Source organism: Plutella xylostella, chromosome 4 (assembly GCF_932276165.1).
Source record: "Plutella xylostella chromosome 4, ilPluXylo3.1, whole genome shotgun sequence".
In the NCBI taxonomy this organism is placed as follows: Eukaryota; Metazoa; Arthropoda; class Insecta; order Lepidoptera; family Plutellidae; genus Plutella; species Plutella xylostella.
Genome location: NC_063984.1, coordinates 7,161,774 through 7,175,964, shown reverse-complemented (window position 1 = coordinate 7,175,964; position 14,191 = coordinate 7,161,774). Strand labels below are relative to the sequence as shown.

The following is a 14,191-nucleotide window of genomic DNA, read 5'->3' as shown; positions in this document are numbered from 1 at the left end:
ATCTATAAAACTATTATTTTTACATACAATTAAAGTATGTACATTTCGTCTTAAGGACATTAAAACTGCTAAAATATATGAAAAAGGCATTGTTTTTTAACTTAAAAAGGCTGTTAAAATTTATATATTCATCGTTGATAAATGAAGAGTTGTAAAAAGTAAATTAATTAATTAATGAACAAGTTGCGCGCACCGGACGGACGTGAATTAGTGATTAACTTCTCGGAGCTCATGACTGCCGTATTGTGTGGCCTCGTATTTAAATCTCTGGATCCGAGACAAGTGAATAGGAACTCGACAATGTGGCTAAATGAAACAAAAACTTACTTACTTCTAAGAAAAGGTACTTTATTATGAGTTAAAAATATGACAGATTAAAACGAGATACTTAATTATTTAATATATTTTTCCATGAATTTCTTGTGGAACTCTGAACGTAGCGAGTCGTTGATGAATGAGTTGGCCTTCTTGTCCGGCTCTGAACGAGCACAGTTTTTGAACACGACGTCGTCGTCCCATCGACGCTTTACCTGCAAAAACGAAAAAAGAACATTATTACTTATTGTTTTTTTTCTAAACTTACGATGATTCTACCATATCTAAATATTACTGCTTCGTATAGCCAGTTCAAAGTCAGTTAACCTGAGCCCATTAAGTACTTAGTACTCGCGCAGTCCACTGAGCCATAGGACATTCTAGACCCGGATCAGATAGGCGTCCGTCAACGGATTCCCGCAATCTATGACACATCATAAGGTGATTCTCACACTGGTCCGCAGCGTTGCCAGATCGTCCTAAAAGGGACGATTTTCGTCCTATTTGACGCTGAACCGTCCCCTCGACGTCCCTTTGCATCCACCGTCCCTTTTAGGACGCAATAAGTTCGGAGTCTTTTAGTGAACTTTCATTTACTTTATTTTGCCCATTACGATGATCCGCAGATAAAAATTTACGAAAAAAACAGACACAATTAATAAACAAAACCCAAAATAATTATTCAAATGATTGTCAAAAGTGTCAAAATAGGTTAATATTATCTAGAACGGAATGCAAATACAACGAGTTTTGTTTACTGTATGGGTTCCGTTTGTAGTTGACGAAAATCATAAGAGTCGTGAGCACAAGTTTCGAACCTCCGTTAACGTTGCGTCTCGTCAACTGTCACTGTCAAAATGTAAGGCAAAGTTAGTTCCAAAAGTGACATTTGTTTTTTCCATATGTTAAGTGGAATTTCACCAAACGCTAAACGTATTTAGTAGAATGTCATACGTCTGTCAGTTAGTACAAAATGTATTTAAAATTTGATTTAAATACGTTTAGCGTTAGGTAAATGTGACCCTTCGTGTAGATTCGAAAATAGTATCGAATCCTATGCTCGCTGCACAGATTCACAAAATTATTTCTCGAAATTAAGTGCTTCCGCAGCACGTATAGTACTTATACATATCTATCACCAAAAAATCAACAGCTCATAACTCTTTATTATCGGCCTTATAAGATAAAACAGCCTTATTAATTTGATACACTTGCAGATCGTAACTTTTTTTTTAAACCGTCCCTTTTTATAAGAAACCGTCCGTTTTTAGGTAAAATACCGTCCGAAATGGTTCAATGGGACTGGCAACACTGCTGCTCCGCATCACGCTAAATCTTGCGTGAACGCATGATTGAACGTTGCTTGTAAGAACCTCTCTATAGAAAACACGCACAGTCCAACACACCAAATACGCATCGACGTTGACGAACGCATCTTTACGTATACTGCATTCATTCATACTTGGCACAAACGGTAAACAATCTTGGTGTATTTTTAAATGAAAAATTATTAAATTCGCAATGAAACCATTTATTTGTAGTTTATTTGTATACCTTTTATGGCAAGTGTGACTGAATGCAGTATAGATCACGCACAATACATGCGGAAAAACACGCACCTCCGCACGGGGGTGCGTGATTTTGAAAGGGCATGACTTCTATGAAAGCCTCAGTGAATTCACAATACGCGAATACGCGCGCGCGTGAGTGCGTAAAAAACCCGCACGATAATGCATACATGCCCTCCCGTCCCGTTGCGTAAGTGCGTCGTGATGCAAGATGTACCGTGCTGCATCAGTTTGTGAATAGCCTTAGTCCGAATGGGCACCAACCAATAGTATAAAAAGATAAGAATTCTAGAAACAAAATGAGCTGTTTTTCTATTTTCTGAGTGTTTTTTTATAATGTATTTTTATTTACAAGTGTTTATTGTTGTTTTTTGCAAGGTGTTTTAAACTACCCTAACTTGACTGTACTTAATGATAATGAACCACATTTCTCATTCATATAACTGTATGTTTATACATAATATAATATTAGCAGGGTGTCCACTCAGAATGCTTCAAAAAATTCCCTGACTTTTCCCTGACTTTCCATGACCATTTCAGAAAATTTCCCTGACCAGAGATCTAAATAAAAACCCTATTTAAGTAATTTGAAGACAAAAGCTTGATCTTTTCCGTTCTTTTATTGGGCACTTATTGAAATTTCGACTGCGTAAAATATTTAATACGCATATTCATATATATAGGTATATATGTATTATTAACTATGTAGGTTTTATGTATTATTATATGTAGGTATTTACATTTATCGTTTATACTTTATATTAATGTACTTTATAAATATCTCTTATTTTCACACCCTACCCTTTTTCATTATTTCTATTTCCTTTCAATTTGGTTGTCTGGAAGAGATTACTTTTAGTAATAAGGCCGCCGATTGTGCTATTTATTTTCTGTTCATGTTTGTAATACTGTTTCTTTTTGTGTGCAATAAAGAGTATTTTATCTTTATCTTATTTATACTCAGGAAAGGCCATTCTTAACATAAGTTTCGTTTTACGGCTTTTAAAAATTCGCAAAAAAACTTAGCAAACAAACTCACGTTTACTTTGCCACAAACATGCAATTCTTTCTTATATTAGCGATAATGAGTATACAAAATCGCAAATATATAAAACAAATATATAAAAAGTTATTAAAATTTGGAAACCCAAGCGGCATTTACTGGTTTTTATTGCAAAAGAGGTTAATTTGAATTGTTTGAAGCTCAGTTTATGGTAGGTCTAGCAGTAAAAGTTTTAAAAGTACTCCTCCTAGAAACAATGGTTTTATTCAGAAAATATGTGAGGAAGGAAGCAGGCAGATAACATTAACTTTTTCAGGCAGATAACTAATCTAATGATTTGTTTTTCACTACCATCATCAAACAGAACAATGAAAAATAAAGTTTTCAGATGCGCGCGGGCGCTTTCGAATTTCCCGCGCCGAGACAGCGAATCTGCAGGGATGCGGTCGCGCTGTTGTCGCCTTAAAGCGTTGTTTAGAATGGCGAGCTGAACTACCTTAAACCTATATACAGGGTAAAAGGGTATACTAAGCTGAAAGAGGTTGACTCAGGGTCAGGGACTTCTGATCAACTTTTGTTCTACGAGTTTTGAAATTTCCTTATCCATAGAAACTTTGTTGATAACGTGACTTTATACCTAGTTATTACTATCAAGAACGTTTTTTTTAAATTCCAAAATTCATAAGAAAGAAGGAAAGAAATAAAATTTATTTATTTCTAACACACACAGAAACAACAAAAATAAGTACATTTACAAAAGTTTTTTTTTTTAAAAGGAACATGAACTGCATGAATGTTGCTTCTCGGTGCTGAAATGGGTTCTAGCTCAGCTTGATGCTATGGCAGGTATACTACACCACATCATAGCGCTGGTTTTCATAGAACAAAAATTGTTCAGAATGACTCCTGAGTAACCCCCTTTCGGCTTAGTAAATCCTTTTTGCAACACCCTGTATACGAGACATCAGTATACCATGCAAAACCTCTGAACACAGTTCATCTCGTAGCTAATCTTTTAAAATTTCTACCTGTTTTTTTGCACCTTAGTCATATTTTATTAATACTTTATGTAATGGACAATAGATCAGTAAAAACAATATTTGCGAGATTTTATTTTATGCCTTTTGTATTTCACGTCTGAAATCATAACGAAAAGTTATGGATTATTTCAAAATGTGCTAAAATAGTGTTTTTTCCCTGACTTTCCAGGTGGCCCATCAATTTCACTGACTTTCCATGACCACCTAGAGCTTCCCTGACTTTTCCCTGACTTTCCAGATAGTGGACACCCTGATTAGATATCATAGATTTTTGCTCCACTCAGACCAAAAGCCTTCCCCAATTTATTCCGTCACCCTTCAACTTTAGGACTAAATAATGTGCACACAACATAAGCTATATTTTTTTTATTAGGGTAAGATAAAAAATATATACCTTCTATCAAGTGTTAGGTAATGGCTGTTTCCTTGAAGTTTGTCAGAGGTACTGCATATCATCATCTACCTTGAAAATTTTATACAAGTACTTACTTTTAGGTCATCTCTTTGTCCAGCAGATGAATAGTTAAGAAGTGGGTTCCCTGACAGTATATTTTCCATGCGAATCCTTTCTTCTTCTTGCTTTTTTTCAGCCTCCTGAAATCCAAACAATACATGAATATCACATTTTTAATACTATAAGCTATACATGCCATATAAATACTTATTATGGCATGAAATGGTATAAATTATGTCTAAAAAGGGCTATCATCATCATCATCAATACAACCCTCCATTAGACACAGGACTTTTATGCAAAGTATGTGTAATTTATGAAATCGGCCCAGCTTTAATTATTACCATACATACAAAATCAAAATTCAATTCTTTCTTCTTTATAATTTTAGTGTACATTTCATCTGATAGAAACCATCATTTTGGTTGACATACCTTCTTAGCCTGTTCAAGAGCTCTTTCCTTCTTAATTTTGTTTAACTCTGCCAACAGAGCAGCAGTGTCATCGTCAGAATCATCTGAATCAGATGAGTCACCTTCGAGGGGGTCGTCAGCATCTAGACTGGCCGCTGGCACTTGGTCAAGCTTTGGCCTTTTTGCAACTGGTTCTGGCTGCCTCCTACCGCCGGATACCTTTCCTTCCTTCTCCCTCTCGTCAAGCTCCTTACGGAAATCCCTTGATCGGAGCTCTTCAGTGGTTCCCTGCCCTTGTTCCCTGTGAACAAACGTCAAAATTTTAGATATGAAACGAGTAAACATTCCTTGACAGTCCACAAAGAAATACAATCATAATAACGTTTTAGTGTTTACTATGGAGGTTGGTTATTTAATGCAAGGCATACCTGTATTTTAGCTTGGTGTGGCTAGGCAAGTCTCTGCTGGAATACTGGCGGGATAACGCACTCAAGTCCTTTTCCCCACGGCCTGAACCACCTCGAGCTGGATCGAAAGTTGGTCTTGCTGCGGTCGTCATTCTTTAATTCCTTTACACAAACAAAAACAACAATTGTACACAAAGGGTTTGGAATTATTGAATTAAACACTTATGTTTGAAGTTAATAACTAGATACGAGTAAAAATCTCTAATGTTTATCAATATCGACGAAATGAAGCTGATTGATCAAAAACAAAAACGTATGTAGCCATTTTTTTTAAATTGTCTATTCTTTTTTGGACATACGCAGACTACCTGTGCCATCTGTGTGTCAAAAAAAGCGAGAGACCATTATTATTCTGAGATGTGTCACGATCATCACCTTCTTGTTAAGATGCGTACAGACCGGCCAAACGAACGCCAACGAACGGGTTTCAGTATTCTATTCTATTATGTATGATAAATATACATCGTTGGGCGTTCGTAGGCCGTTCGTTGGGCCGGTCTGTACTCAGCTTTAGGGAAGTCCCTACTTTCCTTGATCATGAAATAATGAGGTCAGTCATTACATGAAAATTAGGCTGTTTTTAACAGCATGCGATTTCCATCACACACGCAGTATTGCACGCCATTTTCCGGCGTCTCGCGTAGGTACTTATTCCATGCGTCACAATGAATACATGTATGAACTCGTGCAGGGATATCCGCATGCTTTTAAAAATAGCTTGATATCCCCTCAGAAGAACATGACTTGTCCCATGCTTGTCCTCAGTTACTGAGCATGCAACTTGTGGCATGTGAGCTCAGTACCTACATGCCACAAGGTACATGCTCAGAATAAACAAAATGTGGCAGTTGCCTACAGTGAAACTATAAAGTCCTGAAATTAATGTTTGAGGAACTAAAATTTTCAGGAGCCTGGCACCATTAGTAAATGTTTCGTCTTGCGACCAATCCATTATACAACTGAGGAAAAAACACTACGTTATAATTATACGACGACGAACACAACCTGCGCGGCACGATGTAGAAGCCAGAATGAAGCGGACGCGAGAGTGTAAACACCCGCTCGCGTGCGACGCGAGCTCGACGCGAGCTCCTTTGACTCGTGCCCCAAAAACCGCTCCGGACGCGAGCGCCGCGAGTGGCGAGGCGAGCGAGGAGGCGAGCCACGAGCGTCTGTTCACACTCGCGCCTCGCCCCTCGCCTTGTCGCTCGCCTCGCCACTCGTGCGATACCCCATTTACACTCTCGCCTCTCGCACTCTGTATGGTATTTATATTTTTCAACTGAAAATCTGTGATGTTTTCTAGATACTCTGTGAGTATCTTTATTTTTTTTTATTGTCTATGGATCTTTCTTTCGCAACGCGCACAACGCTTACGTTTTATCGTAATTAATAATTTATTCAACTATAATCTAGTTTTCTAGATACTGATTCTAAAAATCTATTCCTTTCCGGACCATACAATATAGAATATTGATTAGAAAGAATACATTTGCAGAAGATAATCAAAGTAAGTAAAAGATTCGTGGTACGCCATTTTGTAGTAGTCAAGGAAATAGCATCGGAAATCGAATTGACAGCCAGCTAACACTAAAATTTTCAAGTAAATAGCAGTCGATTCTACAGCAAATAAGTGATAATCATTTTGCACTATGTATGTGTTTTGCCATTGAGTACCCTACCTACCATTTCTAATTATTCATTTGGTACAATCATCATTCGTTCGCAGAATGGCTGAAGATTTAGATGTGGAAGCAATGTTGGAAGCGCCTTACAATAAGTCTGTGAGTATATGCCTCTTTCTTATACGCCTAGATTACATTAAAATACAGAATTACTCATTGTAAGAAACTTATTTATCATTTTCTAAAATTTGGCAATACATTTGTGTTCAAGTATATCCCTCAGCTAATTTTGTGCTCAGTTATAGTTATAGCCATGTTATAGCATGTGTTATTAAACCATTATTGAACTCGACTGTACCTGTCATGTATTATTATAATTATCATTATTAAACTTAACTGTACCGAGATATTAATATCTTCTTTGAGTGACCCACCAACATCCCTGCACCAGTTATAGAAATTGACATTGGCGAGGGATCTGTTGTGAAAGCGTTATTATCATTCATTAATTTGTTTTCATCATACGCAACAACAACCACAAAGTAGTACGCAAATGGGTTTACATAATATGAACTCATTATGTGCATAGACGGGGGTATACATAGCAATTAGGTTAACAGAGAATGTGTGTGGGTTAGTATTTATGAAAATAGGACCATCATAATTTTTAGTAGTATTATAACTTGACCAATAAACAAAACCATAATTTAGTTCTTGAAAACTAACATATAAACATAGATGTTCCCATCTATGAATACAATAAGCTAACCATTACTCTTTTTTCCATCAATAGATTGTTCACCAGAGCTTAAAACTGAATTAAATGTAAAAAATGTAATTATATCCGCACACAAGTTATATTTTACTGGCATTTTTTCCACTCTTATGTTATGTATTGTTTAATAAGCCATATGCATTTCTCAATTTTATTATCAACATCTAAATTATATGTGGTCGAAAAACTGATCAAATATGTGGGTTTGCTTAAAAGGATTTACATTTATTTTTGTATTAATTAGATATTTCTCAAAAAAGCCACATGCTTGAACAGTTTTTTATGATTAAAAATGTGAGCAAAACTACATTTGGGAATCATTTCTTGTATTTATAGAACTTTGTGGTAATAGTCCAGCATACTTCACCGACCTGAACAGACATAGAGGTATCCATATACTTAACTTAATTTTATTGCTTTCTTTTCTAAAATCATATGGTTTTGGATTGGAATTTAAACTTAATATTAATTTTTATTTTGTAAAGAATTGAAATACTTTATTCATTAAAACAAATCTAAAAATGAAATATCTCAACCAAATTTTTCAAAGACCATACCGCTGATGGGACGTACATCTTTTGCAGAAGTATCCGTGTGTGATGTTAGCGCTGTGTACATCCTTTGTCAGTGGTTTTGTCAACGGTAAGTCTAGACGAGGACATCGGTAGCAGCAAACCACCACCGACTCACCAGATGGTTCTAAGCCTATGTTGCCAACACATAGGCACAGTAAAACCCTGTACATTTATATAATTTCATCAGCAATATTGGAAATTTATCATAAGTTTAAATGCTGACGGAATTGTATAAATGTTTATCATACAACCTTTATAAGTTAACTAATGAATTTTTCGTTTATTCACTCGGCGTGTGTTGCTGTGGCGCTGCTTCTACCTTGTGCTTTGTGTGACAGGATACTGTGTCCTCATCCAAGCATCGCTCCGACAAGTACTCCGATAAATACAGAGATAAAGAACGAGCCACCAGCAGAAGGTAATTTCACCACTTAACTCTTTTTATCACTTTATTTAGAATACTCAAAATGAAATCCCTGAAACTCTTATCTACAAACCTTTTTTGAATTGTAGGTATCTAATCACTTGGAGATGTAATTGTAAGTGAGGGATAATATTATTACTGCTATAGGCATTATTTATGTTGTTACAGTACCTGTATACTTTCAGAACTTTTAAAATTACCAATGAATTTAATAAAATGAAAAGTTATTGAATTTTCTTTTAATATGGTTGTAAACTTCCAAACAGACGCAGCCGATCTAGGGAAAGAAGAAAATCTCGGGATAAGGACCATATCCGTTCAAAGGATCGAGATGACAAGAGGGATCGCGACCGTGACCGGGACCGCGATCGTGATCGCGAGCGGGACCGGGACCGCGGGCGGGACAAGGACCGGCACAGGGACAAGGGGGACCGCGAGCGTGGCGAGCGGGACCGCGGTGCCGAGCGCGACCGCGACAAGAGGCGCAGCCGCGACCGCGAGCGCAGCAAGGAGCGCGAGCGCAGCCGCGACAAGCACGCCAAGAAGGAACCCAGCAAGGATAAAGAACCAGAAAAGGAGTACCGCTCCAAATCCAGAGGTCTCGAACCCAAACTGGAGGAGCTACCACCTGAGGAAAGAGATCTTAGAACAGTATTCTGTATGCAGTTGTCGCAACGAATTAGAGCTAAGGATTTAGAAGAATTTTTCTCATCTGTTGGCAAAGTACGAGATGTAAGACTTATAACATGCAACAAAACCAGAAGATTTAAGGGAATCGCGTATATTGAATTCCGAGATGCTGAATCTGTTCCACTGGTAATACTATATTTCATTTAACTTGAATAATGTGTAAAATCTATTATTATTTTATAAATTAATTAATGTATAAATTTACTTTTCAGGCACTTGGTTTGACTGGCCAGAAATTACTAGGAATACCAATAATAGTTCAACACACTCAAGCGGAAAAGAATAGAGTGGGTAACACATTGCCTAACCTAGCACCTAAGGCTGCGAATGGCCCGACGAGGCTCTATGTCGGCTCCTTGCACTTCAACATCACAGAAGACATGCTGCGCGGTATTTTCGAACCGTTTGGCAAGATTGATCACATACAGCTTATGACAGATCCAGAAACAGGAAAAAGTAAAGGATACGGATTTTTAACCGTAAGTATTCTTTGGAGATAAATTCATCATCATCAGCCTATAGCAGCCCACTTCTCAAAATACGCTACTGGATAATAGCTTGAACATGATAATCAATGTTATTTTTTTTTTTTAATATGCTTTACTTCATTATATCATATCTCAATAACCATTCTGCTTGCAGTTCCACAACGCGAATGACGCGAAGAAGGCAATGGAGCAACTCAATGGGTTCGAGCTGGCGGGGCGGCCCATGAAGGTATGCATGATGTTTCTATTTTTTGGTTGGTTAAAAAGGCCAAAATCTAAATTACCTAGTTTTCAAAATATTAATTTCTTATCTATCGTACACTGTCTTCACCTAAAAAATAAAAATTACACAAGATCTTCAGGTTTGCAGCAAATAATAGAATAACCTACTCTTTGGGGACCTAACAACGTATAATAAAAATCGTAGATTCAACATGTTCTAGCGAGTATGTGGTGGCCTATAATATTTTGTTCACTCGGAATTAATGAACTTCATTTTAACACCGTGTATAAGTTGTGTATAACAATCATCAACGTTACCAGGTGGGCAACGTGACGGAGCGCACGGACGGCAGCTCGAGCACGCGCTTCGACGCGGACGAGCTGGACCGCGCCGGCGTGGACCTCGGCGCCACTGGCCGCCTGCAGCTCATGTTCAAGCTGGCAGAGGGCACCGGCCTACAGGTTAGACTGGTTAATTATACTCTTTTTAGTACACTACACTTTGTAAATAAAATAGCACAAGCCTTATCATAATCTCAAATCAACACATTATTTGTTATTTTTCAAGACAATCCCAACTTTATTTTTATGTCAAACATCTTAGGGTCCATGCTGTATTTTACAAAGTATAGAAATGATGTACTTTCACTAATCTACGAAAGCGCCTCCTTTCCGCAATAGACGAGGCGAGTGCCATAGCGTCGCCCGCAACTAACTTCAAGGGGACCTAAAAGTGCCATTGTTCAAACATGCCTATGAATGGACAAGCAGAGTTGCAAAGCTAAAGTACTGCAAACTGCAAGGTACTTCTTCAGAGTCAAATCAAAGCCTTCGACTAATAATCAGAACTTCACCCTTGTTCTCACACAATAATGTTATAACGTGTTTCTGTTTGTACAGATCCCCCCGGCGGCGGCGTCGGTGCTGATGGGCTCGGGCTCTGCGCTGGCCGCGCCGCAGCCGCAGGTGGCGCCGCCCATCGCCACGCAGTGCTTCATGCTCAACAACATGTTCGACCCCTCCTCGTAAGTACTTTACTGATGTGTTATAAGTGCATGTTTGGTTTCTCTCATCGTGTGTTTTGTGGGATTTGGGTGGCAGGTGAGCATGATTGCTTTTGTTCCGGAATTTGCATAAGTCAAAAGTAATAAATATTAATTAATGTGTCTATTTATTATTTGGGTGAAAAACACCACATTAAAAACTGCAAAAAACTACAATGGACTCTGCACTTATTTGGATTAAGTACATGTCATTATGTGGATCACCCGAAAACCTTTGGAACTATTGTATTCTAATGATCGAATTTACTAATGTAACCACTCATTAAATAAATTTGTAGGTCGATATTTTACATGTAGTCTATTGCAGAATGTTGAGAAATATTTATATTATTATAATAAAAAATATGCCTGCATACTAAAATAACCCATCATCATTAGCCCTTACTCATACTCATTCACTGCTGGACATAGGCCTACACTATCCTCCTCCGACTACCCACTAACAGCAAACTTCTCCATTACAGAGAATCGAACCCGAACTGGGACATCGAGATCCGCGACGACGTGATCGGCGAGTGCAACAAGCACGGCGGCGTGCTGCACGTGTTCGTGGACAAGGCGTCGCCGCAGGGCAACGTGTACTGCAAGTGCCCCACCATCGCCACGGCCGTCGCGTCCGTCAACTCGCTGCACGGCCGCTGGTTCGCCGGCCGCGTCATCACCGCCGCCTACGTGCCGCTCGTCAACTACCACTCCCTGTTCCCGGACGCCATGACGGCGCTCACCCTACTGCTTCCTACCAAGAACCGATGAGCGGAATAAAAAAAGCATTTAATTTAATTTCTAACCTACAATTAATTTTGACACTATCGATACCTAGTGTAACTAGTGATGTAATTAGTTAATAAACAGTTAACTGTAAATTTATATAAAATAATGTTTTATTTATTTAAAGAACTCGTAGTAGCTTAATACAATATTTAATTGCGAGGTATTGAGTATTCGCAGGATTATACTGCTCTTATCCAGTCGATTTCTAAAGTAGCGGGTCCTTTCTGCTTGACTGGCTGGTACACGCCTCCGTACACCTGCAGGCCGATGCTGCTGATGTGCGCTAGATCGAGGGGCTCGCTGTTGTTCACTTTTTTGCCGCGGTAATAAGCTTTGAATTCCGAGAATGCTAAATTAACAACGCCGAATTCGTCCTTCGGTGCCTGAAAACAAAGGTTGCATAAATTATTGTAAAAAAAGTAATTCGTGTATATATATTCAGAAGTAATTAATGCACGCACACATATTTAGAGTAATCCTTATCTATACCAACCTGAAATTGTTGTTCCCAAGAGTAATTCGGCTCATTATTAAGATCTTTATGTCTCATAACAACTTTGAACCCATTGAACAGTCCCTGACCCCGGCACCGTATCTGTAGTTTAGTGTATCTAGAAAGGTCGTAATGGCCCAATGCCCGAACTCCAGCGAATCCAGCACCGTTCACTTGGGGATTTAATAATGCGAAGAATATCGCTCTTCGGTATTGAATGTTCTGATGAATAACTATGACGGCTTTGGACATGCCCACATCTCGTACTGTATCGGATTGTTCCGTCCAAGCAGCCACATCGTCTGATCTCGTGAAGTCAAATAAATACTTTTCATCAAGAGATTCACTAGAAAGAAGAAAATGTAAAATATTTAAAATGTCTTTATTGATATGCGGTTGCTAGTGTTGCTACCACTACGTACTAATTTTGTAACTACCAGAAAGAAAAATGATTCAACCCATTTTTCTACCTAGGTAGGTAGGTATCTCGGTACACCCAGCGGCCAGCACATGACCATTGCCCAGCAGATATTGTTGGAACAACTAACTAGAATTGTTGAATCAGCATCCAAGGTTGCTTTGCTTGCAATAAGTGGTGAAATCAAATAAGTGATCTACTCTAAAGTAGGTACTTAACTAGGTAGGTACTACAAATTTAAGTCCCTACCTAAAAAATATACTTAACTACACCCACAATATACAAACATTCTTATATTTTATGTATGTTAAGTACTGATTATTAATATTAAATAAAATTTTAGGGAACATCCAGAGGCAAAGGGATAACTGTATCATAGATATTATTACTTAATAATGATTTGAGTATTTTTGTAGAAGGCAGTAAATATACCTAACTATAACAACTCAATTAGATATACTTAGTTAAACTTAAAAAAATAAGTGGACTACATACCTTTTAACACTATTAACCATATTTAAACAACAAAGTATCACTACTATTAAACTCGCCTGACCACAAAACATGTTTATGTTTGGCACAATACTGGCGTTAACTGATCAATATTTAGAAGCTGCTCGTTAAATCAATTTAATTACGATTCCTTCATTCATACATTTAAACGGTGCAATTAACGTTTTTCTTTTAACCGTGATACATAAATTTAAGCTTAGAGAGATGCAGTGAGGAAAGTTTTAATTCTACGATCGTTGTATTGGTCTCAATAAATATTACCGACCGACACAACAGTAAACGGGCCTATCTATGACGATAAATTTATCAGTAGGTAGATAAAAGCTGGTACAATGTTGTTCATTCTTATCTACAGCCAAGTCCCCAATAGCTGGAATTGTTGCAATTAAAGACGATTATTAAAATTAAATTACGTAATTTGAATGTGTATAAACAAAAGTTAAATGACGTTAACTCTAGAACCTTGATTCATGACCTTAACGTTAACTTAAGAACACCTTTAACTTACATTGTTATTTTACTAACTTCACTCTCCATAGTGTCCATTTTATATATACGAATACCTACTCAGTAACTCAGTATTAGTTTATTTTCTCTATGCTTATTATCTTGTTGAATACAACGCAAAATGTATGTGCTAATGGCTTGACACGTTGTTGATAGAGCAGCTGTGCGCCGCGCCGTGCACTCCTCGTATCACAGACGCAAGTCATTGAGAGAGAGAGAGAAAACAGTAAACCTCTCAACTAGTTACGGATCCATATATTTTGTCGACTCGAATCCTCGTCGTTGTATACGGTGTTAATCGATTAGGTACCTATCTTGTTGACCTTATTCCATGTATGTATGCCTAGACCACTCAATGCCTATTTG

The 14,191-nt window shown here is 37.8% G+C and overlaps 3 protein-coding genes across 4 annotated transcripts; 1 reads left to right on the top strand and 2 right to left on the bottom strand.

Annotated features, from left to right (window-relative positions):
* Positions 1–323: 323 nt before the first annotated feature.
* LOC119694607 (protein CWC15 homolog) lies at positions 324–5,507 on the bottom strand. Its single transcript, XM_038121360.2, has 4 exons — positions 5,222–5,507; positions 4,815–5,094; positions 4,416–4,520; positions 324–530 (listed from the first exon to the last, which is right to left on the bottom strand). Exons 1-4 carry the CDS (start codon positions 5,350–5,352, stop codon positions 393–395), a joined length of 654 nt encoding a protein of 217 aa, XP_037977288.2. The 5' UTR covers positions 5,353–5,507; the 3' UTR covers positions 324–392.
* A 1,085-nt stretch (positions 5,508–6,592) lies between these two features.
* LOC119694526 (RNA-binding protein 39) lies at positions 6,593–11,997 on the top strand. Its single transcript, XM_038120994.2, has 9 exons — positions 6,593–6,770; positions 6,990–7,044; positions 8,574–8,653; positions 8,926–9,475; positions 9,562–9,828; positions 9,992–10,066; positions 10,381–10,521; positions 10,960–11,084; positions 11,588–11,997. Exons 2-9 carry the CDS (start codon positions 6,991–6,993, stop codon positions 11,874–11,876), a joined length of 1,581 nt encoding a protein of 526 aa, XP_037976922.2. The 5' UTR covers positions 6,593–6,770; position 6,990; the 3' UTR covers positions 11,877–11,997.
* Positions 11,981–13,984, bottom strand: LOC119694528. Of its 2 annotated transcripts, none has more exons than XM_038120999.2 (3): positions 13,827–13,984; positions 12,388–12,733; positions 11,981–12,277 (listed from the first exon to the last, which is right to left on the bottom strand). In XM_038120999.2, exons 1-3 carry the CDS (start codon positions 13,862–13,864, stop codon positions 12,074–12,076), a joined length of 588 nt encoding a protein of 195 aa, XP_037976927.1. In that variant the 5' UTR covers positions 13,865–13,984; the 3' UTR covers positions 11,981–12,073. The 2 variants fall into 2 exon arrangements, with proteins under 2 accessions (XP_037976927.1, XP_037976926.1); XM_038120998.2 differs by lacking the exon at positions 13,827–13,984 and adding an exon at positions 13,301–13,625.
* Between the last annotated feature and the right edge of the window lie 207 nt (positions 13,985–14,191).